At 36.9% G+C, this 26,715-nt stretch overlaps 1 protein-coding gene across 1 annotated transcript; it reads right to left on the bottom strand.

Moving 5' to 3' along the window:
- Positions 1-4,828: 4,828 nt before the first annotated feature.
- Positions 4,829-26,690, bottom strand: LOC140142111 (proteasome subunit alpha type-2-like). The gene is made up of 5 exons (XM_072164073.1): positions 26,607-26,690; positions 17,997-18,206; positions 16,198-16,320; positions 7,157-7,376; positions 4,829-5,071 (listed from the first exon to the last, which is right to left on the bottom strand). The coding sequence occupies exons 1-5, from the start codon at positions 26,642-26,644 to the stop codon at positions 4,952-4,954; spliced, it is 711 nt and encodes a 236-aa protein (XP_072020174.1). The 5' UTR covers positions 26,645-26,690; the 3' UTR covers positions 4,829-4,951.
- Between the last annotated feature and the right edge of the window lie 25 nt (positions 26,691-26,715).

The following is a 26,715-nucleotide window of genomic DNA, read 5'->3' as shown; positions in this document are numbered from 1 at the left end:
TAAAAGTTGCAAGTTGCATGTATCTGTAACGTCCGTAACGGAGGAATTGGCCTCGTGGGGAACTTGGTAAGCTTACTACACAAGATGGCATGGAAATATCGGCATTTTTGAAACATCTTGGTTGAAAAAAGTGGTGGGGCGCGTTTATTTGAAGGGGGGACTACTAAGTATTTGATGAAATACGGTAAGTCCATTAGTTGCTATATGAATGATTACATCAAAATAATCTCAGCAGCACAAAGACATATGTCCATTAGCTGCCAAATTAATGATTACATCTAGATAGCCCAAGGCTCAGCGGCACAAAGGCATATGTCCATTAGCTGCTGTATGAATGCTAGTTAACCCAGGGCTCTGCGACACAAAGACGTATGTCCATTAGCTGCTATATGAATGATTGCATCTAGATAACCCAGGGCTCAGTGGCACAAAGACGTATGTCCATTAGCTGCTATATGACCGAGTGCATTTAAGATAACCCAGGGCTAGCCGGCATAAAGACGTATGTCCATTAGCTGCCAAATAACCGATTGCATCTAGATAACCCAGGGCTTATTGACACAGAGGTATGTATACTTGTATTAGCTGCTATATGGATGATTGCATCTAGATAATCCGGGGCTCAGTGGCACAAAGACATATGTCCATTTGCTACTATATGAATAATTGCATCTACATAGCCCAGGGCTCAGTGGCACAAAGACGTATATCCATTAGTTGTTATATGGATGATTGCATATAGATAACCCAGGGCTCAGTGGCACAAAGATGTATGTCCATAGCTGCTATATGAATGATTGCATCTAGATAACCCAGGGCTCAGTGGCACAAAGATGTATGTCCATTAGCTGCTATATGGATGATTGCATATAGATAACCCAGGGCTCAGTGGCACAAAGATGTATGTCCATAGCTGCTATATGAATGATTGCATCTAGATAACACAGGGCTCAGTGGCACAAAGATGTATGTCCATTAGCTGCTATATGGATGATTGCATCTAGATAACCCAGGGCTCAGTGGCACAAAGATGTATGTCCATTAGCTGCTATATGGATGATTGCATCTAGATAACCCAGGGCTCTATGGCACAAACATGTATGTCCATTAGCTGCTATATGAACGATTGCATCTAGATAACCCAGGGCTCAGTCACACAAAGATGTATGTCCATTAGCTGCTATATGAATGATTGCATCTAGATAACCCATGGCTCAGTGGCACAAAGATGTATGTCCATTAGCTGCTATATGGATGATTGCATCTAGATAACCCAGTGCTCTATGGCACAAACATGTATGTCCATTAGCTGCTATATGAACGATTGCATCTAGATAACCCAGGGCTCAGTCACACAAAGATGTATGTCCATTAGCTGCTATATGAATGATTGGATCTAGATAACCCATGGCTCAGCGGCACAAAGACGTATGTCCATTAGCTGCTATATTTGCATTAATAATACAATGTACTTTCATAGTGTAAGATGCCACTTCTATTGCTGAAATTTTCTTGTAGATCGGAACAGGTTTAAGCTTTTTACAGTGATTTTCGTGATTGGGTTTTGATTGGGAAGTTATTAAAATAACTTCTCGGTTCAGCTAATGATTAAAAGGTCCTGGATCTTTGTTCGGCACTGTTTACGTCATTCTGGAATAAAGACTGGGATCAGTCCTGACTTAAACCCTGTGGTCAATTATGGAAACAAAGTGTACTGCCCACATCTGGCCACCAATCAAGATGCTTTATTCAAGAAAATCAAGGACACTTGGGGAGTATCTGAAAATATGAGGCCATGAAATACTGCCTATTCTCCTGGAAGGAGAGCTGGCTGGAAGAAGCAGTACTGGAAAGTGATTGAAATAGGTGTAAGCTTGTGAACGATGTCTCCGGCAATCACAACATTATGCCTTATATGATAGAAAATTAATTATCAAGCATGAATCATGTGGTTTGTTTGAAACAAACTCATATTGATCATAAAAACGAATTAATACAGGCCTCTCCCAACATGCCATATCCAAAATTCCTGGGCGCTGAAATTCTCCAGTGCAATGACGTCCCAGTAATACAATGAAGGCCGACAACAATTGAGCATAATTAACCATGCCGTCATTGCACTAGACAATTTCTTCGCAGGAAATTTGAACATCACCTGTTGAATTTGTTTCCACATTTTGGCAAAATAAGTAATACAATGAAGGCCGACAACAATTGAGCATAATTAACCATGCCGTCATTGCACTAGACAATTTCTTCGCAGGAAATTTGAACATCGCCTGTTGAATTTGTTTCCACATTTTGGCAAAATGTGGAAACTGCTAAATGACAATTTTTCATGGGAATACATGCTAAAATTATTGGGAATGCTACGTCTTCTTTAGGGGGGATCCAATTAATTTCTGGAAGAGCCCACTCTGATCCTTAGGATTCTGATGGACTGTAAAGTGTGTTCAGTTTATATAAGGCAGAAAAAATAAGACTCATAACACTGTGTATTGATATAGAATGGTGTGCACGCTGTTGGGCGCAGTGCTCATGCTAGTTGTGTATTGCGTAATGCGTGACTGGTGCACGCTTATGTGAATTTACGCGAGCATGAGTTGGGACTTTATTGACGCGAGCAGTAACAAAAGCCAAACAATTTCTGCCTTATATACATTGTATATAAGCATAAGCCAAATAAACTTTAGTATGTAGAATAAAGAATGTAGGATACACCAGCAGGAAAAAAGCACACAAAAAAGCTTAACCACATATTGCCCTAGTATTAAACACCTTAACAACACACTGCAAGAGATTATTTTTTACAAGTATTTTAATTATGCTTGTATAAAGTTTTGACATTTTCACATTGATAACTACCCAAAATATGACATAGAAAGGGAGACAGTTTGCTCCAACAAAAAAATCAGTTCTTTGATTTTTTGTTGGGTTTACCTACTTGTACATAAAAATGCAGGACCAGCAGTAAAACATATCGCCGTTGGGTAGGAAAAACCTCCTGTGTCATTGGCCCCTGAACATGTTTAAAGCAAAACCTATGTAACCTAGCTTGGCAGTTTTATTTTAAACATGTTCAAGGGCCACAAGTACATACAATGATATTGAATTGTGGGTCCAAGAGAACCCTATCTGAAATAGCTGCCAGGTGTCATATGTGTGCATATGAAATGCAGAAATTGTCAAATGTCTATAGGGCAGCTATTGCAGATAGCGTCTTCTTGTACTATATTAACCAGTGATAGGAAAGGCATGCCATTTATACCATATCTTGAAGAAATTCCTGTAAACATGATAAAGGCATGAAAATTACTCATACAAAAAGCCATGAAGAGTCAAGGCCTAAAGTTTAGTCCCATGAAGAGTTATTCCGACACCTCTTTTAGGCCTAAAGTTTAGTCCCATGAAGAGTTATTCTGACGCCCCTTTCATGACTTTTGGAAACACACTACGATCTACGACCACCACTCCCCCAAGATACCCTCTCCTATTCAGACACAGACCTCAGGTCAAAATGTTTTAAAAGAAATTATATGGCCAGCCTGCTTATATAAGCTGTTATGCTTGGCTTCAGCTTGGTCCCAACAGGAATTCAAGTGTGTGTCACCAGGACTGACTGCTTAAACAAATAATATTAACAAGTCAAGATTAAGTCATCTAAAAGTCAATATTAACGACAACTCATTCAGATCGATCACACCACATATTGCGAATGGAAACAAAATATTCCTTTTCCGTACCATTTTTATTCTAACCCTTAGTACTAGAACTGCAGAATTTTGGCTTCTGGAAAGTCTATGTGTTCTACAAACCAATTTGCTGTGCTTTTTAGGACAGACTCTCAGTCAGATATAAATGTGAATCATAACTGTGCTTTCTGAAATGCAAATATCAGAGTCACAAATAAAGCTATCAATGATTGTGCAGTATCGAAATGCAATATGACATTTTGTTTTATTGGGCAATTCCAGTTGAGATCCATACACCCCATATCGGTCTTTCCTTTCCACATAAGCCAAATGCAATATGACATTTTGTTTTATTGGGCAATTCCAGTTGAGATCCATACACCCCATATCGGTCTTTCCTTTCCACATAAGCAAGCAGGCTTCTTAGCATGACTTAGGCATTTTGTTTGAACCTGGTCCCATCAGTGTGTGTCTCTGCATGGAGTGACTGTTTAAACAAACAAACAAACTAACAAATCCCTTATGAAAGATAACACCTTATCTCCAACACAAGGGGTGTGAATTTCAAATGGGGTTACCTGAATGGGTGATTCCATTTGAAATCTGCACTCCCCGTGTTGAGTGGATTTAGTCATATCTTCCATAGAGGTGTATGGATTCTACTGGAATAAGCATATTACACATTATATTGTCGTTTTGTTTAATAAGGACAAACTTTTAGAAAGTCAGAAACACAATGTGAACCATAAATCTGTTTTCTGAAAACACATTAGAGTTGCACAAGTTTGTACTTGTTTTTACTTTGTATCCAAATAAGCAATTCCATTTGATATCAACACCCCCTGTGCAAATCCAGTTGACCCTATGATTATATCCAGGTGAAATTGTTTGCAAGCACATTTGGCTGTTCCAACTTGAATCCATACAACCCCTATGAAAGGCATAACCTTAATCTCCCATGGAGTCATCCATTCAGGTAATCAAATTTGAAATTCACACTCCCTGTGTGGGACATTAAGGTCATGTCTTCCATAGGGGTGTATGGATTTCAACTGGAATAGCCCAGTTCATGATAAATCCAGCTGAAAATTGCAAAATATTGACATTCCATTGGGAAATTTTGTTTGGAATTCAAAAATCTTTCATACCTTTTCCACTGGTTGTTTTTGCATGAAAATTGCCAGAGGGAGTGAAGTTATCAAATGGAAGAGCCCTGTATTACATGTACACCAAAAAGGAAATGTTTACAAGACAGACAACTACATAGCTATTGATGCGAGGTAATCTTTGACTTCCGCTGGTGTGAGTCTTCTGAATCCGTTCTCATTGCTGATGCCTATTTCTATGTTATCTTCATTCATCTGACCTTCAAAACTCTCCTGAAAAGATACAAGAAATAACCTGATTGGTTAATTACATGATATAATCATCTGAGTACCCAATCAAAATATAGCTTTTAGATCTATTCGCAAATTTAAAGCTTCATCACCTCCAGTACTCGCTATTCATACCGTATCTCTGATTGGCTCAATACATGATATAGCCCTCTTTTTAACCAATCAAATTAGTTCTTAGATGCTGCTACATCAGCAGATTCTTACCATATCTCTGATTGGCTCAATCCATGACATAGCCCTCTTTCTAACCAATCAAATTAGTTCTTAGATGCTGCTACATCAGCAGATTCTTACCATATCACTGATTGGCTCAATACATAATATATCCCTCTTTTTAACCAATCAAATTAGTTCTTAGATGCTGCTACATCAGCAGATTATTACCATACCTATGATTGGCTCAATACATGATATAGCCCTCTTTTTAACCAATCAGAATAGTTCTTAGAGGCCAAATCAATCAATCTTTACTTATATTAAAACAAAGTGGTCCATATAAACTCAGGGCGTGAGCTGGAAACACCAACTCAAGCCGGGATTGATGGACTGTACTGGGTTCCCATTTTATCACATTTTGGGATATTTTGCACAACCTAATTGTGGGAGACCCTATATTCATTTCAATAAGAATGGCAAGTTCAACAATCTGGATGTACTTGGTGTTGTAATATCAGCAAGCCATGAAATAAGCAGACTGGAACCAGGAGCAATTTGTTTTTGAATGTTGCTCCTGGTTCACTGGGATTTTACAAGTACCATGAGCAATTTTGAAGAAACAGGAGCAATTTTCAAATAGTAAATCCTTTTCTGCATATACAATATAGTATACCAGCACACCTAGCACTACTGCATCTAGTACAAAAACTGGAACCACAATCAATTTTCTGAAATAAATTGCTCCTGGTTCATGTGAATTTTACAAGAACCAGGAGCAATTGGTGGCTTTACGAGGGCAAATTTGTTCCCCGCGCCCGCTTATTTCAAGGCTTGAATATCAGTGATAACTATATTGGGCTTAATTGGTAGTAAGAATATTGGCATGGTCCACACAGATACAATGTATGGGACACGATCTGATTCTATTAGACCAAGTTGTCAAATTAAGGGGGTACTACACCCCTAGATAAATTTGTGTCTATTTTTGCATATTTCTCAAAAACTAATAACACAATGGTAACAAAAGTTATGTATATTATACGGGCAAGGAATTCAATTACTACACTGGAATTTCAGTGACCCAAGACAAGCGGTTCGTTATTTATGATATGAAATAAGGTACCGCTACGATGTACCTCATTTTCTATCATATATACTGAACCGCTTGTCTTGAGTCACTGAAATTTCAGTGTAGTAATTCGATTCCTTGCCCCAATAATATACATAACTTTTGTTACCAGTGTCTTAATATTTTGGGAGAAAAATGCAAAAATAGTCACAAATTTACCACAAGGGTATAGTACCCACTTACGATACATGCAAAACATATGCAACAGAAAATACTTCAGAAAATTGGCATTGTAAGAGCTCATTGCAAGCAAGTAGGTTATTAGGAATGTAAGGATTTCTTTCAGCAATAGTGCACTCGGTTACTATGCACATTGATTATGATCATGATACCAATTTGATTTATTTTTTAAATTGCCTCCTTTAGTGTTGTGGTATCAGATCGTATCACATGTGTCCATATTATAGATTATGACCCTGCTGCCAATTCCATGATACCAATTCAATTTATATTTAAAATTGCATCTTCTTGTGGGATCAGATCTTATCACATGTGTACCCATTATAGATTATTACCCTGCTGCCGATTCCACAAAAATATAGCACTCATATTTTTGGATTAAAAAAAATATCATCCTATTTTGCCAAATTAAACAGCTCATAGCAAAATCTTTTAAATCTTTTAGTTAGTTCCAACTGGCAATCAAAAGTCAAATTTTAATAATTTTACTGAGTGAAAATGGGCCAAAAACATGTAATTTTACACATTTTTTCAATTTAAGAATGTCTAACCAATGTCAGCCTTAATTTTAGAAAGGACACATTCAGCATTTTTCTACCTACCTTAAGTGTGAGAATAGCAGTATGTACTGCATCTTCAAGTTCCAACTCCTCGTTATACCTCTTCTCTAAGAATGTTTTGCCATTGATGTGGTTCTTGCCCATAGCGGTGGCCTTCCAAGGGAAGTATGCCCCTGAGGGATCACACTGGAATAATAGGGGTTTGTGGTCATCCGCATCCCACCCTGCTACTAACATGGATACACCGAATGGACGTACACCACTACAGGTAAAAAAGGATAAATGATTAATATGGATACACCAAATGGATGTACACCACTACAGGAACAAAGGGATAAATGAATAATATATGAAGAGGGTTAGACCCAAAAAAATAGTTTGCTTGTCCTGCACAACTTTTTAAGAATTGGGTGGGGATTATTATATTGAATATTTTTTAAAGGTCATTTCCAAAACTTTACCGTATGACTTTAATTAGCTTAAAGGTCCGTAAGAACCCGATCGACAGCATCATCCCCGATTTTTTCATTGTTGATGAGGTTTTGGTATCACATAATAGATACTATTTTTCTCATTACTATCCTGAAATTTGACGCTCCAAGTCGATGTATTTCGAGAAAATCATGAAACACAGCGGCTTTTACAGGTATACCAGTTTGTAAACAATGGTAAATACTTTGGATCATGGGCCGGGATTTTTTTTTTTTTTTTTTTTTTTTTTTTCACAACTTTATTCCCTGTACTTGAGTCCGGTGTGAAAAAAAAAAAACATACAAAATGACCACCGGACCCCTTCACAAAATATTAAAATTATACAGTATATTTGTATATATCTACTTTTACAATTAGTATAGATTTAATAGATTCCATTTTGCCATATCAAAATGGGAGAAACATTTCAATTTCTTGATATAGACGTAACTTACTTTTGAAGACATTTAAGTTAGGTTGCGATTCATTAATTTTTGCCCAGTATAAATAATATTTACCATATAAAATTAAAAAGTTAAATCTGTCTTTCTTCCTATCCAAGATGCCAAACAGAATCTCCTGTTCTGAAAATGATATATCGAGATTCAAAATAAATCTTTCAACATCATTCCAAAATTGATAAGAAAAATTACAATTCCAAAAAAGATGACTTAATCGTTTGACGTGAGATTTGCAAAAGGAACACAGATTTGACTGAACAATACCCATACGAGACAATAGTCCATTTACTGCTAGATATCTATGTAAAATTTTGAATTGAAAATATCTTAACTTAATTGAAGGTGTACAGAGTTTTGATATCGAGTAAATTTTTTCCATTCCAAATTAGCAACATTAAAATCTTGTGCCCATTTATTTTCTGATATTGGCTTATTAAATATTTTTTGATACAAATATTGTGTATCAATTTACACACTTTGTTACTAGTTTTTATTTTGTTTAATAAATCGTCATTGCTGGATTTGAAATCAACATCATATTCTACCCTACAATTTCTCTTCCAAGGTATTGCATGAATCAAGGAAAAGTAGAAAACAAAATTACGGTCGGGTATGGTGAACTTTCTTTTAATATCTAAAAAGCTTAGAAAATTGCCGTTATTATCATATAAGTCTTTTACACGTTGTATACCACAGTTGTGCCAAACAGAATTATAAATGATGGTATCATCCATTCGAATAAAAGAATTATTCCATAAAATTTGGTATGGTGATTTTGAAACAGAAATGTTAGAATCGTATGTGATTTCACACCAAGCAATTAATACATCTTTTATAAAAGCATTTTTAATTTCAGTTTGGATCGATTTGTCTTTCGGATTAATATTGCAATGAAATACTGAAGTCACCACCCCCCTTGGTTTTAAATAAATGTTGAAAAATAATTTCCATTTTCCTTTATTATTAGAATCCAGAAATCTTTTAACCCATGCAAGTTTTAGACCTTTTATTACAGAAGGGATATGGCACATATTTAAGCCACCTGCTGAAAAGTCACCGATCAAGGTGTTCCTTCTAACCTTGTCCGGTTTATTGGACCAAATGAATTTATAGAGTGTTGATTCTAAATCTTTTAAAAACCATTCTGGAGGATTGGGCAAAACAGACATAAGAAAAATAAGTTGCGACAGACCTAAAGATTTCACAATAGCAATTTTTCCTGCCGGAGTTAAATCTCGGCTGACCAAATTCTGAGGATTTCCTTTAACTTCTTAAATTTAGGTATAAAGTTTAATTCAAAAATATTTTTCAAATCAGGAGAAAATAATATACCTAGCAGCCTAACTGGACCAGTACAATACTTTATTCCTGTTTCATCAATGTTGGGCTTGTCATTGCGATATTGACCGAGAGGAATCAATTCACATTTATCTACATTAATTTTTAAACCAGAGAACGATTGGAAGTTTTGAAGAACACGTAAGCTTTCTTTTAACGAAGAAACATCTTCAATGAAAATAGTGGTATCGCTCTGCATAGGCACTTACGGTAATAACATTATTATCAATTGTTATACCTTTAATTAAAGGCTGATTTCTTATAGACATATTAAGAATTTCGCTACATAAAATAAACAAATAAGGACTGAGCGGGCATCCCTGGCGCAAGCCGCAAGTAAGTTCAAAAAGGCAGAGGCATAACCATTATTCATTACACATGAAGTTATTCCAGAATAAAATACATTTATCCATCGGATAAAATCATTACTAAAATTGAAATATCTGAGAACTTGATGCAGAAAGGTCCATTCTAACTTATCGAACGCCTTTTCAAAGTCAATCATTAGAACAAAACCTGCTTTATTTTTTGAATTTATATAATCAATTATGTCGAGAGTAAGTCGGATATTTTCCCCAATGTATCGTCCTTTCAAGAACCCTGTCTGATCACTATGTATAATACTTGGAAGAACATTTTTATTCGAGCAGCTATGCACTTTGAGGCAATTTTATAATCAGTATTTAAGAGCGAGATAGGTCTCCAATTTTTTAAATGCATGCGGTTTTTATCTTTCTTGGGGATAAGTTTGATCACCCCCCTGCGCTGACCAACTGCAAATGAACCATTTTGAAAACCATAATTAATAGAGTTTAAAACCATTTCATGAATATCATTATGGAAAAATTTGTACCATTCAGCTGGAAAGCCGTCAGAACCAGGTGATTTATTATTTGGCATTTGCTTCAGATTATCAGAATATTCTTTCACCGTTATCATACCTTCACATGAATCCCCCTGATGTACACTTAGCTTAGGACATAAAGTATTAGGAGGAAGAAAATCTTCAATGTTGCATGAGGGTGGATTACATGTAGAATAAAGTTGCCTGTAAAATTGCATTTCCTCCTCTAAAATATCTTTTCTGTTAGAAAGGATAACCCCATTATTTGTTTCAAGTTTTGTAAGAATACCTTGCTTCTGGTTTCGTTTTTCAAGATTGATAAAATATTTTGAGTTTTTCTCCCCAAATTCAAAAGCTTTAGCACGTGATCGAATCATGCAACCTTTAACCTTATTTTTATAAATATCTTCTAGATCATTCTTTGCAACATCAATCTGCTGTTTCAAAATTTCCGATGGATTTTGAGAATATTGTTCTTCTAAACCATTTAATTTGATCATGAGATCGCTTTCCAACCTTTTACGATGTTTGTTTTTACTTAATAGAATATTGTATTGTTTCTGATCGGATACAACACTTTAAATACTCCCATGATAGACCAGGATTGAGGTTTTGATTACATTGTTTATGATCCTGTATACACTTCTTTACAATATCAATATATTCTTGCTCATGTAGCAGTGATACATTAAACTTCCAGAATCCCGGACCTCTAGCTTCAGTAAAGGGGCAAATGGATAAACTAATCAGAGAATGGTCGCTTTTAAACCCACAAGAAATATCAGAATTGTCTATCTGAGACAAAAGGTGTGATGAAACTAAGAAAAAATCAAGTCTGCACTGAATAGGGGGCATAGTATTAGAACGCCAAGTAAAACACGCAACATTAGGATTAGTTTTTCTCCAAATATCTACCAAATCGTAACCATCTATAAAGGATTTTAAACTTTCTTGTGCTCTGAAATTAATTACAGGTCGACCACCTTTCTTGTCTTTAGTTATATCCATAACCAAGTTAAAATCCCCTCCAAATATGATGGACTCGCATTCAAAATCGGGTATACATTCACGTATTTTATCTAGGAACAAGGGATCGTCCTTATTTGGAGCATAAATGTTAATAAACGTAAACTTTTGTTCATCAATAGATGTGTCTAAAATGATAAACCTTCCACGCTCATCAGAAACTACTTTCGTTACTTTCAAGTAATTCAAATCTTTTTAAATAACACACATACACCTCTACTATTTGTTGAACCATGAGAAAAAAAAAAATGGCGCTACCCCATTCGTCTTTCCAAATAATTTCAGCTGCTTTGCTTGAATGCGCTTCCTGAAGAAAGACGATTGAGTACGGTCTATTATGCGTAACCATGTGAAAACCTGTCTACGTTTTATTTCTTTTCGTAGGCCTCGCACATTTAGCTTAACATATACCAAAATTATTTCCTACCATTGTTTAAAAAACCGAGTATAGATGGCTCTAAAACTTTTCCACCTAGCATACAGAATGTTATCTGTTACGCTCAAAATGTTTTGAAACAAGATAGGCCTATACAGCATTTGTAATACCTTATATAATATTGAGCATAATATAACACGGTACAAAATATTATAACACATATAACAGGGAAAAAGTTATGAACATTATATTTACAGTGAAAGCCCTTGATGGAATAGGGCCATGTGTTGATCACGAAAGTAATCAGCACTACATACTCGATACTAATGCAGTATTTGACTGGACAAAAAGAATCGGCATGAGAAAAAACTAAATTTGGGAAAAACAATAGACAACCCGGACTCCGCCAAAGAAAATTGTGCAGAAAATTTAGAATTAAAAAACAAAAACAAAACAAAAAACTTTTTTTTTTTTTCTTTCTTTTTTCCTTTTTTTTTTTTTTACCCACTATCATGACTATAAAGAAACATGCCTGTATACTCAAACCAGTCTTTTTTCTTTCTCAATTTTATATTGAAGATTTAAGATTCTATTGAAATCTTCAAACAAACAAACAAACAAAAAAGAGAGAAAAAAAGGGTAACTCCAATAAATCATATTCAAACGACCGATCACCAGGATAAAAATAATTATTGGAGCAATAGTTTTTCTCATCTTTTTTTTTTTTTTTTTTTTTTTTTTTTTTAATACATGTTTAAACACACGTAAAATCATGCATGTATACTCAAAAACAGTAATTTCCTTTCACAATGTTTTGTTTTAAGATATCAGACCATCAAGATACAAGTACCTTTCAAAATTCTTTTGAAATTTTTTAGAAATCCTGACTTCAATAATTCATACTGAAACAATCCAACACCAAGAAAGAAAAATATTGGTAGCAATCAGCTAGTTTCTCTCTCTTTTTCTGAACAATCATTTCTGCTTGGCCAAAATGTCTAACTTGACATTTGATATCAGCACTGAGTTAATTTACTGTCTTATATTCATATCAGCGTAAAAATTATTTGTATGTTTGTTTTTCTTTTTAAATACATGTACATAATATACTTGTGGAAGAAACAAACATCGCAGACTCTCAAGTGTAAGGTCCTCAGAAACACAAGTTCTCCCTAGACATGCAAAATGCACTATTTAAACTACGCCATCCGCGAGAAGGCTAGGAGATGAACCAAGATCACTGTTTAAGCAGTTGCGTAAGGAGTCTTCAACTCTCGAATCTCCAGCTTCATCTTATGCGTTCCTCTACCTCTCTGTTGTTATGCGTACTATCTCTTCCATCTTCTCCGCCATCCATCACTGTAACGTCGCTGGTATCGTGAGTATTATGACTAACATTATGAGGCGAGTCAAAACGGATGTGTCGAGGTGTCTGTGGTTGTTGCATTTTGGCAACATTCATTCCATATTGGAATCTTTGTCCACAAATGAACAGGGCAAGATCTGTGTCGATCACCCGGAAAGTGCGACGTAGCTTTGCTTTCGCTGCTTGGACGTAGTATGGCCAGAGTTCTCGCTTTTGTGCTGCAGTTTGGGTGGATAGTGGTGTTGAACAGTAAATTTCTGTCTCTTTCTTCCGTCTCTAGTCGGAATAGTGTGGTTCTTGAGATAATTTGCATGGCTTAGAACAAAGTCTTTGTCGCTCATCTGCACAAATTTTGCAATGACTGTACGTGGTTTTGAACCAACCGCAGATCCTTTCATGCGGTGGCAATCGGCGATAAATATGTTATAGGCATCTCCTTCCAGCATGTCCATGTTCTCAACCCAATGCTGTCTTAGTACCTCTTCAGTAGCTCTTCGGTTTTTTCATTTCCCGCTTCTGAATGCCCGTAAATAACAAATTTGCACTGTAGCTGCGTAATGCTGCGTCTCAAGTCTTCTTTTTCATATTGATCACGAAGCTCAGTGACCCTGTTAATAGTCGCATAGTTATTATGTGCATCTTTGTATTTGAGATTTTCAACCTCCGTGTTCAAGTCGTTCATGCTCTGGTCAATGTCTTTCATTTTTTCATCTATATCACTTTTCCACTGTTTTATTTCATCTTTGAAAGAACTTACTTCTTTAGATAGGTTGTTTACATCAGTAGGAAGCGCAGATAGCGCTTGTACTGTGCGTAATATTTCGTCCAGTTTGTCGTCTTTCTGTCCTGCCATGACTGTGTATAGGCCTATACCAAGGCTTCCGAATTCAGAGAAGAAAATGTAAAATCACTCGTGTATAAAAAGTCGTATTGAAAATCAATGTAAAGGCGGGAGCCCGTGTCGTTTCACGTCTTTAGTCTCTCAAGGCCAGTGTTGCCAGTCTCTTTAGTCTCTCAAGGCCAGTGTTGCCAGTGTGGGCCGGGAATTATGAACGAAATAGCTCGTAATATCAGTCGCCTCAACAGCTACTTTGGTTTCGCGTCATACACATTCTGTGAAAAAAGCGAACCACACTAACTGCTGAGGAGACGCGTCTAGACGGTGTGCCGTATTTAAGTATAAAATTTCCACGAAGGAGGCAGCGGGCCGATTAGCTCAGTCGGTTAGCGCTTTCATGTTTCTACCCGAGAGGTAATGCAGTAATCGGTTCAAAATCCGTGTCGGAATGTTTTTTTTTTCCTCTCCATTTTTAACCCAAACTTTTTTATATTCATTTGAAATGTACATATTGCAAGGGGAAATATATTTTGTTTCCTTTTTTTCTGAAACGGCACGAAAAAAAACAAATATTTTTCGCTCAATACGGGCCGGGCATTGATTGTACAGCATGTCAGCATTAAATTCGCCATACTGAACGGAAATGGTTGTTGTTGCTTGCCTACCCAGAATGCAATTCACGATACCAAGGTATTGGATTGCAAATTTGGCTATTTATTCACATTTACGCCGAAAATGCTCTCGTTTTTTCACAAAGCAGCATAAAGGGGCGATATTTGATATTATTATGTAATTTTAAAGACAATCCATATCCAAAACCAATAGGGTTACCCCCCTTTAATAAATAGCCCAAATATTTGTGAATTGGGATATTTCTCTACTGTATTTAATATATGTTTCAATCATGTTTTTAAAAACAGTTTAGAAGTGTGTAGAAACTGTAAAAACTTTTCGGGATGTAAAAAATGTTCAAGAAAAAAACTTTTTCTGGAATTTCCAAAATTAGGTATTCATTTGCAAAGTAAAACAAAAAATAATGTTTTTCAGATTTTCCAGATTAGAATCGGTCGGTGGAGGACGAGCAAACAATCTTTTTTTTGGTCCTTATAAATCGGATTGCTTGATTTAAATCGCATTGATTTAAATCATGATTCTAAACACATTCATGATTTAAATCATGATTCAAAACACATTCATAATTTGTAGTCCTGTCCTTTACCAGTTAGGGTTTTGCTTGATGGAAATCTTTTGATTTATCTCTCAATTTTCACAGGATTTATCAAGATTTTACAACAATATTTTGCATTTGTGTGATAATTTGGTTCAAAATAAATCAGCAACCCTGGCTGAAACCCTAAATATGTAGCTCACCCTACTGTGGAACACCCACACCCTCACCCATCCTTGTATGATGCTAAAATGGTTTATAAGGTTGTCTTGGGCCATAGTGCTCAGCCTGTTTCTTCATTCAATCATCTTTATTTCATTCATATTAAAATGAAACAGTAAAACAACAAACACAAACATTTAATGAGGAGGTCTCTGAAGGCCGGATGGCGTGTATTAAGTACCCCCTGGCCTATATGAAGTTTCAATACAACAACAACAGCAAGAAAAATACCGCAAAAAAATCGCTCTAAGAGTTAAGGTTTTGACTGGATGTGTTTACTAGTTTAATGGGTTACCTCACTGATATCACTAACCACAAGTTCCAAAGTGGCACTCAAGAAGTCATAACAATGATAAGAGACTGTATACAATTGTAACTATTTTAGTCTAAAATATTATGCCATTTTATCAGTTGTTGACAGAAAACCTCTCCAGTGTGCATTAGTGTGGTTTAATTGTTATCAATATTGGGAATTGTCAACTCCCAAAAACCTTCACAGTTAGGGCAAATGGACTTTACCTCGGGAGTGAATACTGCGAGTGGCAGAGGGTCAGAACGAAAGTGGGGCATGCAATGATTTTTGGCACAACATTTTGAGACAGCGTTTATAATATTATGCACTATAATATACAACGCAAGTCAAAACCGTTCTGAGGTATACAAAATCCGATTTTAATTTCCTACAGTCCTTGATTGGTTAATAGCATGTAAAAGGAAGGTTGATTCTTCTGGTGCCGATTGGAGAAAAGGAATATCAGAAACTTACTATGGAGATCTAATTTTTGAGACAATTAGTGTATCTGAAGAGGCAAAATTAACCGTTTTACTGCCGCATTCAGGTACTCATGATCACAACACTATAAAAAAAACCGTGCCTGAGTGATTGACAGATGACGTCAAAGGCAATTTAATTCTGTATTTTACTATACTTGATTTCAGCACATTATATTCAGCATTTCAATTAGTCTCTTACCCAGTCTGTGTGTACTCCTGCATGACAGATGCTACTCGCTGTACCAGCTGTGCTGTTGGAATCTGTTCCTGATAGGTTAAGAAGTACCCTTGTGCCAATTTCCTGGCCTGCTTCACAAGTAACCTGATCAGTAAATATATGGATGCAAAGGAACAAAGACATGTTAAGTTCCTCGCACTTACTCTCAAAATGACTTCAATAACTTAACCATATTTTTGTCAATACAGGTTTTATCATTTATAGTAAAGCTGATGGGTTGACACACACAATGCTTTTTGAAGCTGGCCTATTTCACAATTCCGTGGATGCTAGGGGGTGTCGATTTCAAACCTAGTCATGTCATGTCTTCCATTAGGGAGGAAGTGTCTTAATACATGTATGTGTAAAATTGGATTTATAGCTAAAATAATATATTCTCGATGAGAGCTCAATAGGCACGCAATGACAATTGCGTCGGCGTACAACGCCTACCACACACGCTTTGGGTAGCGCTGCATTTCCTGTGCTTGCACAATCGATTGCGCTATCGTGTCATTCCACTAAACTTGCGACATTACGCCGTGCACGCAGTACATTCATACTCTCATGATCAAGAAACTATTATTTTAGCTATAGTAGCAAAATCCTAAAAATCTTAATGCATGGTAGACGTTTGGCTGTGATTTTTTTCAACATTTGAAGCCTTGATTCTAAGCTTTGGTTTCAATAAATCAATATGAATAAGCAAGTTTGATTATTATTGAGTATATTATTATTATTGAGTACATTAATTACATTAATTGAGTACATTATTATTATTGAGTACATTATTATTGAGTACGTTGAACTTGTGGGTAATATTTGGGAAGGTGAAGTGTGAGAAAAAGATCGTAACCACGCCTAGAAATCTGTGGAAGTGTGGGCGAATCTGTTTGGATTCTCACTGGAGAATTTGGCTAGAATCCTTGATTCGCGCAAATCTACCTCCTGCTCCCGCTGCATAATGATTGAATGAACAATGCCCTCTCTATCAGTGTGATTTAGTCATCAAAGATGGCCGCTGTGGCGATCAAAAGATCCATGCAACCAAATGATTGGTTTGGCTGTTAAAATACCCGCTCAAATCGGTACAAACTTGGTACATATTTTCTTCTTTCTCCAAACTGCCAATGGGAAATGCGAATGGATTCTTCTGGTGGTGTTTTTACAAGAATCTTTTTGGCGAATCGATTCACAGATTTGCGTCAAGATTTCTGAGCCTGCATTGCAATGGCAGTGAATTTGGCACTTAGTAAAAAATGCTTTGTACTTGTGTCTTGCACAATTGTTTGATCTCAGGGGCTTCATAGTACTTGCATATAACTAGCAAGTATTGGTTGAACTTTGGTAGAACTGCCAATGATGTAAATGGCAAGTAAAATCACAGGAATTCCCTGTGAGTCACAGTTCATCACACAACACATCAATGGATTGGATTGTGTTATTTCTACAAAACTATCCCGAATATTACCCACAATGCACTCTGTTCTGAATTATCAAACTGAATATTGAAAGTTAACTTTCTTGTCGTTATGTACCATCGGCAAACATGATAAAAATTGCTACACACAACAACTGGTTTCCAAATGACACCAACAATCCCAACATATTAATTTTGGTACTTTGGCACTCAAAAGCAAGGTTCATAATCATATTATATAATAATAATAATATTGGATGGCCTGTTTTCATGTGATATGAGAAGAGACCACATTCATCATGAAAATACTGAACTTGGGCTCGGTTGGTATTATCACGACCCATGCATGCAGCATACTGACCTGTAGTCTGGCCCCATTCCACTGTACACCATGCCTATATTTTTGGTGATCGATTCCACTTTATGTACACTGTGCTCATCATATAACAATGATTTGTGCTTCTTTTCTGTTGCTATGACAACTCCATTGGATGCCTTAATGCCAACTGAGGGCGCTCCAGCGGCGACTGCATTTAAGGCATATTCAATCTGCACTAACTTCCCGGATGGGCTAAACAAGAGACGAATGAAAAAGAAGAGAAATTGGTTAATGATGTCAACAAATTTCACACACAAGCTGTACTTGGTCTTATCACCCCCATGGAAGACATACAGTACCGGTACCCTAATCGTCTACACGGGACGGTACCCTAATGGCCTAATCGTCTACACGGGGAGTGTGAATTTCAAATGGGGTTACCTGAATGGGTGACTCAATGTGTAATCTACACTCCTGTGTGAAAGATTAAGGTCATGTCTTCCATAGGGGTACAAAAAATAAAAAACAGCCTCAAAGCGCTTTACATTTATTCCGCCGTCATTAGAATTTAATCAGAACCACGTTTGCAGCCTACAAATGGCGCAGGGTTCATCAGTACAACGACTGTGACTACCCCTAACAGCTTCCCATTGCACCTGGGTGGGGTGAGGCAAGCGAGGCAAAGCGGCTTGCCCAAGGACACCATTTTGGATTTGTTTGATAAAGTTAATTGAATGTTTGGAGTTTTTATAAATTCAAAAAACTGGGTGTGTAAATTTAAGATTTGTGTACAAAGTATAGGCCATGTAGCATGTGGGCAAAAACTGGGTGTGTATTTACAAGTTGAGGTGTGTAACTGTAAAACACTCCCTACACAGCTGGCTGCCTAAGCCCTTGCTGTAAGTTGTTGCTTTGCAGATTAATATTTCTGCTTGATTATTTTTTATTATTTTAGAATGATTTTTTTTATTATAATGCTTGTATGAAAGGTGAATTCAAATTGCCATCAAACCACATCACTTTATATCAAATTAAAGCCCTTGAGTAGGCCTACAGAAAGCCAAAACTGAAAACCGTTTTGTCAAAACTGAAAAGCATTTTCCGTACCAAAGTTACATTTTGTCAAAGGTTGGCTTTCATCAAAAATATTCAGCCAACTTTTAATGCATCAATTAAAAAACAAAACAGCATAGTCTCATGATAGAGCAGCTTTTCTATGTGGAATTGCTATCAAAATCCCTCTAAAATTCTATGTGCGATTATCTCATCACAAAAATAAATCATACATGGGTCAAGTGAAGTATAGACAATGTCCATATTTATGTAGGTTTCCTTTCAAAATCTGTTCTTTTAATTTTCGATGCAAAATATGTATTGTGTTTGGGCTCTAGACTAGGAGCCCAGACAATTTATTCAGCTCAGAAGACAGACACAAAAGCAGCTCAAGAGACACATGGACAAAACTTGTTGGATATCACTCCCAGGAGGATACGTTTCATGCCTATAGCAATGACAGCAGTTTGGGCCTGTACGGGGCCCAGACAGTAGACCCAAAGGGGCCCGCCCATACGGTGTTATTCAGCTGAAGAGACACATGGATGAATCTTTTTGCATTGGAACTATTACCCATTGGGGTTTACAAAAATACCAATGACAGCAACTTTTTCCTGTACGGGGCCCAGTAGCCTCAAAGGGCCCATGTCACATAACTGATTTATTCAGCTGAAGAGACACATGGATGAATCTTTTTGCAATGGAACTATTACCTATTGGGGTTTACAAAAATACCAATGACAGCAACTTTTTCCTGTACGGGGGCCCAGACAGTAGCCTCAAAGGGCCCATGTCCCATAACTGATTTATTCAGCTGAAGAGACACATGGATGAAACTTTTTGCAGTGGAATTATTACCCATTGGGGTTTACAAAAATACCAATGGTGTGCGTGCAACTGCTGGAGAGAGCTTAAATGTAGCTGGCTTCTTTAAGTTTGACACTTTTGCGAATCCATTGCCAGATGCAGATGCCCTCAATGACAATGAAGAGACACGCTTGACCACTAGTGAGAACCGTTTTAGCACTCCTGAACCCGATACAAGTGGAAATTCACCTCCGATCACAGCTACCACAACTGATGGTGTGAGCTCAGTTAGTACTCCTGGTCATGCTAGAAATATTATGCACAATGCTGATGGCGTGCATTCAGCAGATTGCGAGAGATCAACAAGCGCTTCCGCTTCTATTTTCTGTGGGAACTCATCGACAAATGTAGCTACATGTATCCCCAATGACTTTGACGTGACATGCTTAACCGCTAATCAGCACTCCCGAACATGACACCAGTGGAAACTCACTCCTAAACACAACAACCGCAACTGATGGTGTGAGCCTAGTTAGCACTCCCGAACATGACAATAATAATTTATGCACAGCTGATGGCATGTGCATAATCGATGGTACGAGCCCAGCTTGTACTCTTGAACTTGATAACAACAATACACGTAGGAATTCACCGCCAATATTGATGTTTGAAAATGGACTTTTTTCTGGGGTCAAACGAACAAAATTTATCTGTAATTTTGGTTACCGTATAATTTTTTGTTGGACAATGGACATGGTATATTTTTTATGACTTTAATAGCTGGAAGCTTATTTCATGTGGTCATGATGGATTTTACTTCGGAGGATCCAGTTTTTCAATGGAGTCTGGAGACGGAACAATATGCATGAGGTGTTTTTTACCAAATTTTACAAAAATTTCACCGATCCCACACAAACGACTCGTCAGTTCTGTGCACGTGATGTCATGCAGTCAGTGCGTGGGGCAGTCAGGGTTTGATTTAGAAAATAAAATTTACATGCACAACACTGATTTTTTCCTCAAAATGGGCTGAATAACACAAAATTTTGCATGCACAGGAAAATTCTACATGCACAGAGCCAAAGTTACATGCATTTGTGCATGTAAAACCCCTCTAAATCGAACACTGGGGGCAGTGCTAGGAAATTTGCATAATTTAGCAGGGTCAGAATTTAATTTCACAATACAAGAATCAATCTTGATTCTTGCAGAATAAATTTGCCGGAATCATTTGATTCTCGCAAATCAACTTCTGTGTAAACTACAATTACAAATAGCGAGATCAGCGCATACGATGATTTACGCATTTGTATCTGTTTGTGTGTGAAACTTAGTGAAAACAACTCACCATTTCTCATCCTTTCAAAACTCCAAATACAATAGGAAATTATTTTTACAGAGTTAAAAGATGGAATTTTCCGATTATGTAAAGTTTTCCACAAAAAAAGAACATTAAGCATGTTTTTTAATGTCATGAACTTGTTGAAGTTCAGGAGTTACGACCGTAGCGACTCGATCGACGGGACGCCCATTTTTTCGCCTGCTTGAAATTCACGAAATCTCGATTTGGATTTATCATCGAGACTCCACGAGACTTTAGGGGATGATGTCATCATTTTATAGGGAATTTTGTGACCTTTGCACTCATACCAAACACGACGGGGTTTGTTTTGAGGAAAGCCCCTAATTTTTCAGTTTTTTGAAGTCTATTTTTTAGGTAAGATTTTCATGGTTTTTGGCGTAAAAAGTTGTTGAAATGGAGCAGAAGGAGGTCATTACACCTATATTACACCCATATAATATGAAATTTTAGAGTATTTTAAAGATGTTTGTGGTCATTCTGCTACAGAAATCCATCGCGCATAGATGCGCAAAGGGAATTACTGTGATGACCCGTATTTGCAATTGGCTGAGAAAATACGACAATACGGGGAGAAGTGGTGAGGTGGCGGTGCACGTGTTGTTCCTGATCGGGCTGACGCCGGGGTGGGAGATGTAGCGCATATCGGGTCATGTCGTATGTGGTAAAATGCAAAATGCACACTTAATTCAAGTGATATTATTTTTTTGTTACTACTTTTAATCAACTCTATGATACTTTAAGAATTTGTATAATTTTTTTTCAATTTTTTTCACTTCCTTTGTATTTTTTTTTTTCAATACTAAAGTTGAGTAGTGCAGTGTCAGATGAGGTTGACAAGTAAACTAATGGCATTGGCAGAACATGTTCATGTGTTGCATGGGTCATAATTAGATTATGATTACATATTTATTTATATGTTTATTTTTTTATATTTATTCCTTTATTCATTCATTCCTAAATTTACTTGTTTATTTACTTACAATATTTATTGATTTATTTCTTGGAGGCAATATCATTGTCTCTAAAATAATGCTGTATTTATTGTACGCAAAAAATTGACTCACAAAAAAACCCAGTAAACTTCACATGACTTTAAATAGGCATAACCTCCCCATATTTTAAGTTATAGAGCTGATTCTGGCACCATTGTCTTTCTTTTTTAATGCCCTTTACATTGATACCAGATTTGTAAGTGTTACTTGTAAAAATATTCAAGTGCTAGACAAATAAATCCAGGGTACCATAAACAAAAAATGACAGACAAATTCCGCTACCCTTCACAACTTCAAATAGGTATAACTCCCCCATACTTTGAGCTATAGAGCTGTTTTTGGTACCATTGTCTAAGTTTCTTAAAGGGACCATTGAAAGAAAATATGATTTGGTATCAAAATAAAGCCCATAAAATATAGAATCAATATCTAAAACAATTGAAGAACTAAGTATTTTAGAAATAAAAATACAATGAAAACAACGTAATCGATTTACCCCCTTCCGACGCTACATCGCGCGTCATTTCTCAAAAATAGAAAATTGGGCGCTTTCCGATGACGCCATTGTGGTTACGCTGCTTTGTGTTGTGTTGACATTTTGCCCATGTGCCGGGACGATTTGACAACAGCGATCGCGATCTAAATATCAGATGCAATATTTTATACATATTCAAAAGAGCTTTTAAGGTCAAGTAAAAACAAAATACCAGTTGATTGTCCACATGTTATCAAAAAGAGGAAGTGGAGGGCCTTTTTATTTATCATTTATTATTTGTTTACAATGCAAATCGATCATTTATGTAGGCCTATTATTCCCGGACATTATTAGTTATGTAACTTGTAAAGGAGGATGATAGGATCGAGGCTCTTGTTATTTGATGGTTCTCTGAGAGGATGATTAAAACAAAGCCTGTAAATTGAAATGCTTATTGGACAGAAGCAAATCTAATCAATTGACAATATTATTAACTTTTGAAACATTAAAGAAGAAAGACTTTTAGCAAGAAAATTTCAGATTCCCTCAATGGAAATGCCCTACAAAAGGAAGCGGGCGGGGACGACCAATTGTTATTTTTTTTTATCATCATCAAGCCGGTATGCAGCTTCTTATTTTACTTATTCATAAATTCAACCCCCCCCCCCTCCCCCGGTCAACATGACCAAGATATGATTCCGATTACTTTATGTAGGCCCTACATGACATGTATAAAACCATAAAACTAATTATGAGTATGATAGTGACGATGACAAGGCGAGGGAATATCCCGGAGATTTGCCGCAACACCTAAATTGCAGATGCTGTGCCGGCGCGAGCACCTCTCGTGCCTAGCTGGGCCCCATGGGTATTATTATAGGCCTATGTATTGTATTTTTCCGTAGGGCCTACCTTAAAATATTCAAGAGATGATTATTTTCCCCCAAAACCTGACAATTGGTAAAAAGCCTTTCTTCCATAAGTTATCTAAACTTTCAAAAGTGCTTATTTTCATACCCACAACAGGCCAAAGTAGGCCCTACCGATTTTGCATATTTATTCCCCTATATAGGGCCTACCATGTGTATACTATTATGACTTTTAAATTGGGGAATTAGCCATGGGAAGGAAGAGCGAGGTACCAGATTTGGAGTCCCAAGGGATGAGGGAATGAACGGAAACGGGAACGACTATCTCGAAATAAACACGATGAAACAGAAATTAAGTATCATAGAATTTATTATGAATTTACGTTAAACTGATCAAAATACAAGGTGTATGAATTAATATAAAATCTTACCAGAGTTACATCACATAAGTAGTATAATTTAATATGAATCACAGTGCAAGACATGATGACATTAGAATCGCCATCATGTTACCAGTCTAACTATCCATCGTGAACCAAAGTTGAGTATAGGTGTGCATCAGTCGCAGGGCTGGCAAGGAGTGACGAATTTATTAACGGAGAAACAAATCCTTGGTTCACTCAGTGCAATTGATGCACAGAATTTGATGAATGGTTATTCATGGCTTTCTGCCCTATGATCAATAATCAATTATTGACTGAATTATCGTCACAACAATACGGAACACTAGCCAATATTATTTGATGCAGATAAAAATTAAGATTCCCACGTAACATCGCATGGTTAAAGTGAAGAGTAGTTTGAACAAATTGGTGGTGTTCAACGATGTTTTAATTGACATAAAATTATATTCTGACGTTTAGTACAAAAGTACTTTTTTATCAAAAGTACTTTTGATAAAGTACTCTTCATTATTATTTGAGCCGTTGGCACTGGGGCAGTAGCTGAACGGCAGATGAAGAACATGACATGCAAGCTCCTGAAAAATTACGATGAGCTCCTACAAACATACGCCTAATAGGCCTTCAAAAAGCCTATATGCTACAAAAATAAAAGTACTTCAAATGGGTAATATAGGCCTACACCTTTTTAATATTTTAATCCATGGGTGGTTAGGCCCGGGGTAGGCCTAGGCGGCTATGCGAAATTGATGTCAGTCATTTCTAAAAACGAACTATCCAGCCGGGCGCGCTGTATTTTACAACATTTACCCAATCAAAATAAACTTTGGAACTGTGGGCCTACCTTTGATAAAACGCTCGGACACTTTGCAGTTTGCACTTTCAAGTTTCAGTGGGAGTTGAGATTGGATTAAGCCTATAAGCATTTCCATAACGCAAACTAAAGGCTGACAGTAAATATTGTTCATTTGATTGTTTGGCGTGGCCTTTATATGTTCCTCTCGTGGTTCTTTTATCTTCAAATTTGTTTCTCATTTTTCATAGGCTTTTAAAAATAAATAAAAATAAATTTCGGCTTTTATATATCTGTATATAACAGGAGCAGGAGAAAATTGGAGATCCCGGAGAAAACCTGCGAGAGTGAGCATTGAATTGGGATAAACCAAGTTCACATGAGTCCTTGAGCCACGCGCCGGGTCTTGAAGTTGAACCCGGGACCTCAGTGGTGCAAGGCGAGGGAACAACTGGCTTTCTGCGCAACTCGCTCTCCCGAGCCTGGCTTTTGTTTTAACCTGGTCCCGTAAGTGTGTCTCTACACGGAGCGACCGTTTAAAGAAACAAACAATCACACTTTAAACATTCGCAATTCAGCTTCCAAACTTCGGATCTCCCGGAGTCAGGATCGGCTTGCGTTTTAGGCCCGGCGGTGGTAGGCCTAAACCTAGGCCGCACGCCCGGGAGGTACTCATTAGGCCTGAAGAAATTAAGTCACATGGGCTAACCCGAAACATCATGGCCTTCTCTTTCCTATCCTCACCAGATATTTCAGAGGAAATAATTATAAGTAAAGAGTTGCTATATCAGGATGCCTCAAAACAAATTATACTCTCTTGCAAAAGCCGAGCAGCTAGCACAGCTTTGACTTTGTCAATGCCTAATATTGTGTTTCCCCGTTGTTGGCCAATTTTGCAACTAGACCTATCATATAGTAGGCCTACCAGTCTAGTGTCCGTCTCATGGTCGGCATCTTGCAACAGTCATTGTAGCTTTATAATTTAGGAATATCCGCTTTAATATACTTGTTAGGCCTAAAAGGCACAGAAAAGTTCATTGCCGTAAACACGTTCACGCGTCGGTTTAGGACTAAGTCTGGCCTATGCAGTGTTGCCATGCATCGGAAAGGATAACCACTTTGACGTCACAGGGGTTGCCACGTGTCTCTGAACATATGAATTGGGCGGAACGACGCAATATTGGGCGCGTTGTCTTTATTTGCTGATTTGGGGGGTAAAATGAAGGAAAATTGCATTTTTCATTCTAGAAATGGACTTTATATGTTATTAGCTTTATTTTGATACCAAATCATATTTTCTTTCAATGGTCCCTTTAATGCTCTTTACAGTGATACCAAATTTGTAGATGTTCCTAGAATAAACCTAATAAGTGTTGTCCTCGCTATTACAAACCTTTTGTTTTGTTTTGCGGAATCAACTTGGATTTACGAGAATCTTTGCGAGAATCGATTCCCTGATTCACGCCGAATTCTGACCCTGATTTAGACTTGCTTCTCATCATGGATGGGTAAAGAAGTTTGAATGATTGGACAAGTCAAGAAAAGATGGATTTCAATTTCATTTACTTCTATCTAGATTTTTTTTTAAATCGATTGGAGAACTAGAAAGTTGAAAAAAAGTTATGAAAGTAATAACTTAGTCCCTATATAGTGGTCTAAAGGAAAAGATCGCCGTATCTCGAGCTGATATTCATAAACAAAACAAATATGGCAAAGCCTGACGAATTCTGCACCCTCGTCACTGTATGACTCTGCAACAATGAGCAAAATACTTGGGTCACAAATACCCATTCAAAATCACTTAAACCCTTCAAACAAATCTTCCTAGTAAATAAGATTGCCCTCAATATTTTAGTTTGAATATAAACAATTTCAAGGTACTTATGTTGAAATATTTACCTGAAAGTTGTCAGAGAAAAGCTGTATCGTTCCGTCATTTTGCACAAACACTGGTCAACGTAGAGGGCGCTGTTTAGAGTTTCTAAATTACAGCTAAATTATGAAAATT

The sequence above is a fragment of the Amphiura filiformis genome, chromosome 20, assembly GCF_039555335.1.
Source record: "Amphiura filiformis chromosome 20, Afil_fr2py, whole genome shotgun sequence".
NCBI lineage: Eukaryota > Metazoa > Echinodermata > Ophiuroidea > Amphilepidida > Amphiuridae > Amphiura > Amphiura filiformis.
The sequence above is the reverse complement of the archived record's forward strand: the minus strand, read 5'-3'. Positions and strand labels throughout refer to the sequence as shown.

What these genes read in the sequence shown, in the direction of transcription:
- LOC140142111 (XM_072164073.1), bottom strand. Translation starts at nt 26,644, where the DNA reads ATGACGGAACGATACAGCTTTTCTCTGACAACTTTCAG. An exon ending in TTTTCTCTGACAACTTTCAG is followed by an intron (nt 18,207 to 26,606) that starts GTAAATATTTCA and finishes TCTCTTGTTTAG; the next exon opens with CCCATCCGGGAAGTTAGTGC. An exon ending in CAGGAGTACACACAGACTGG is followed by an intron (nt 7,377 to 16,197) that starts GTAAGAGACTAA and finishes TTTTACCTGTAG; the next exon opens with TGGTGTACGTCCATTCGGTG.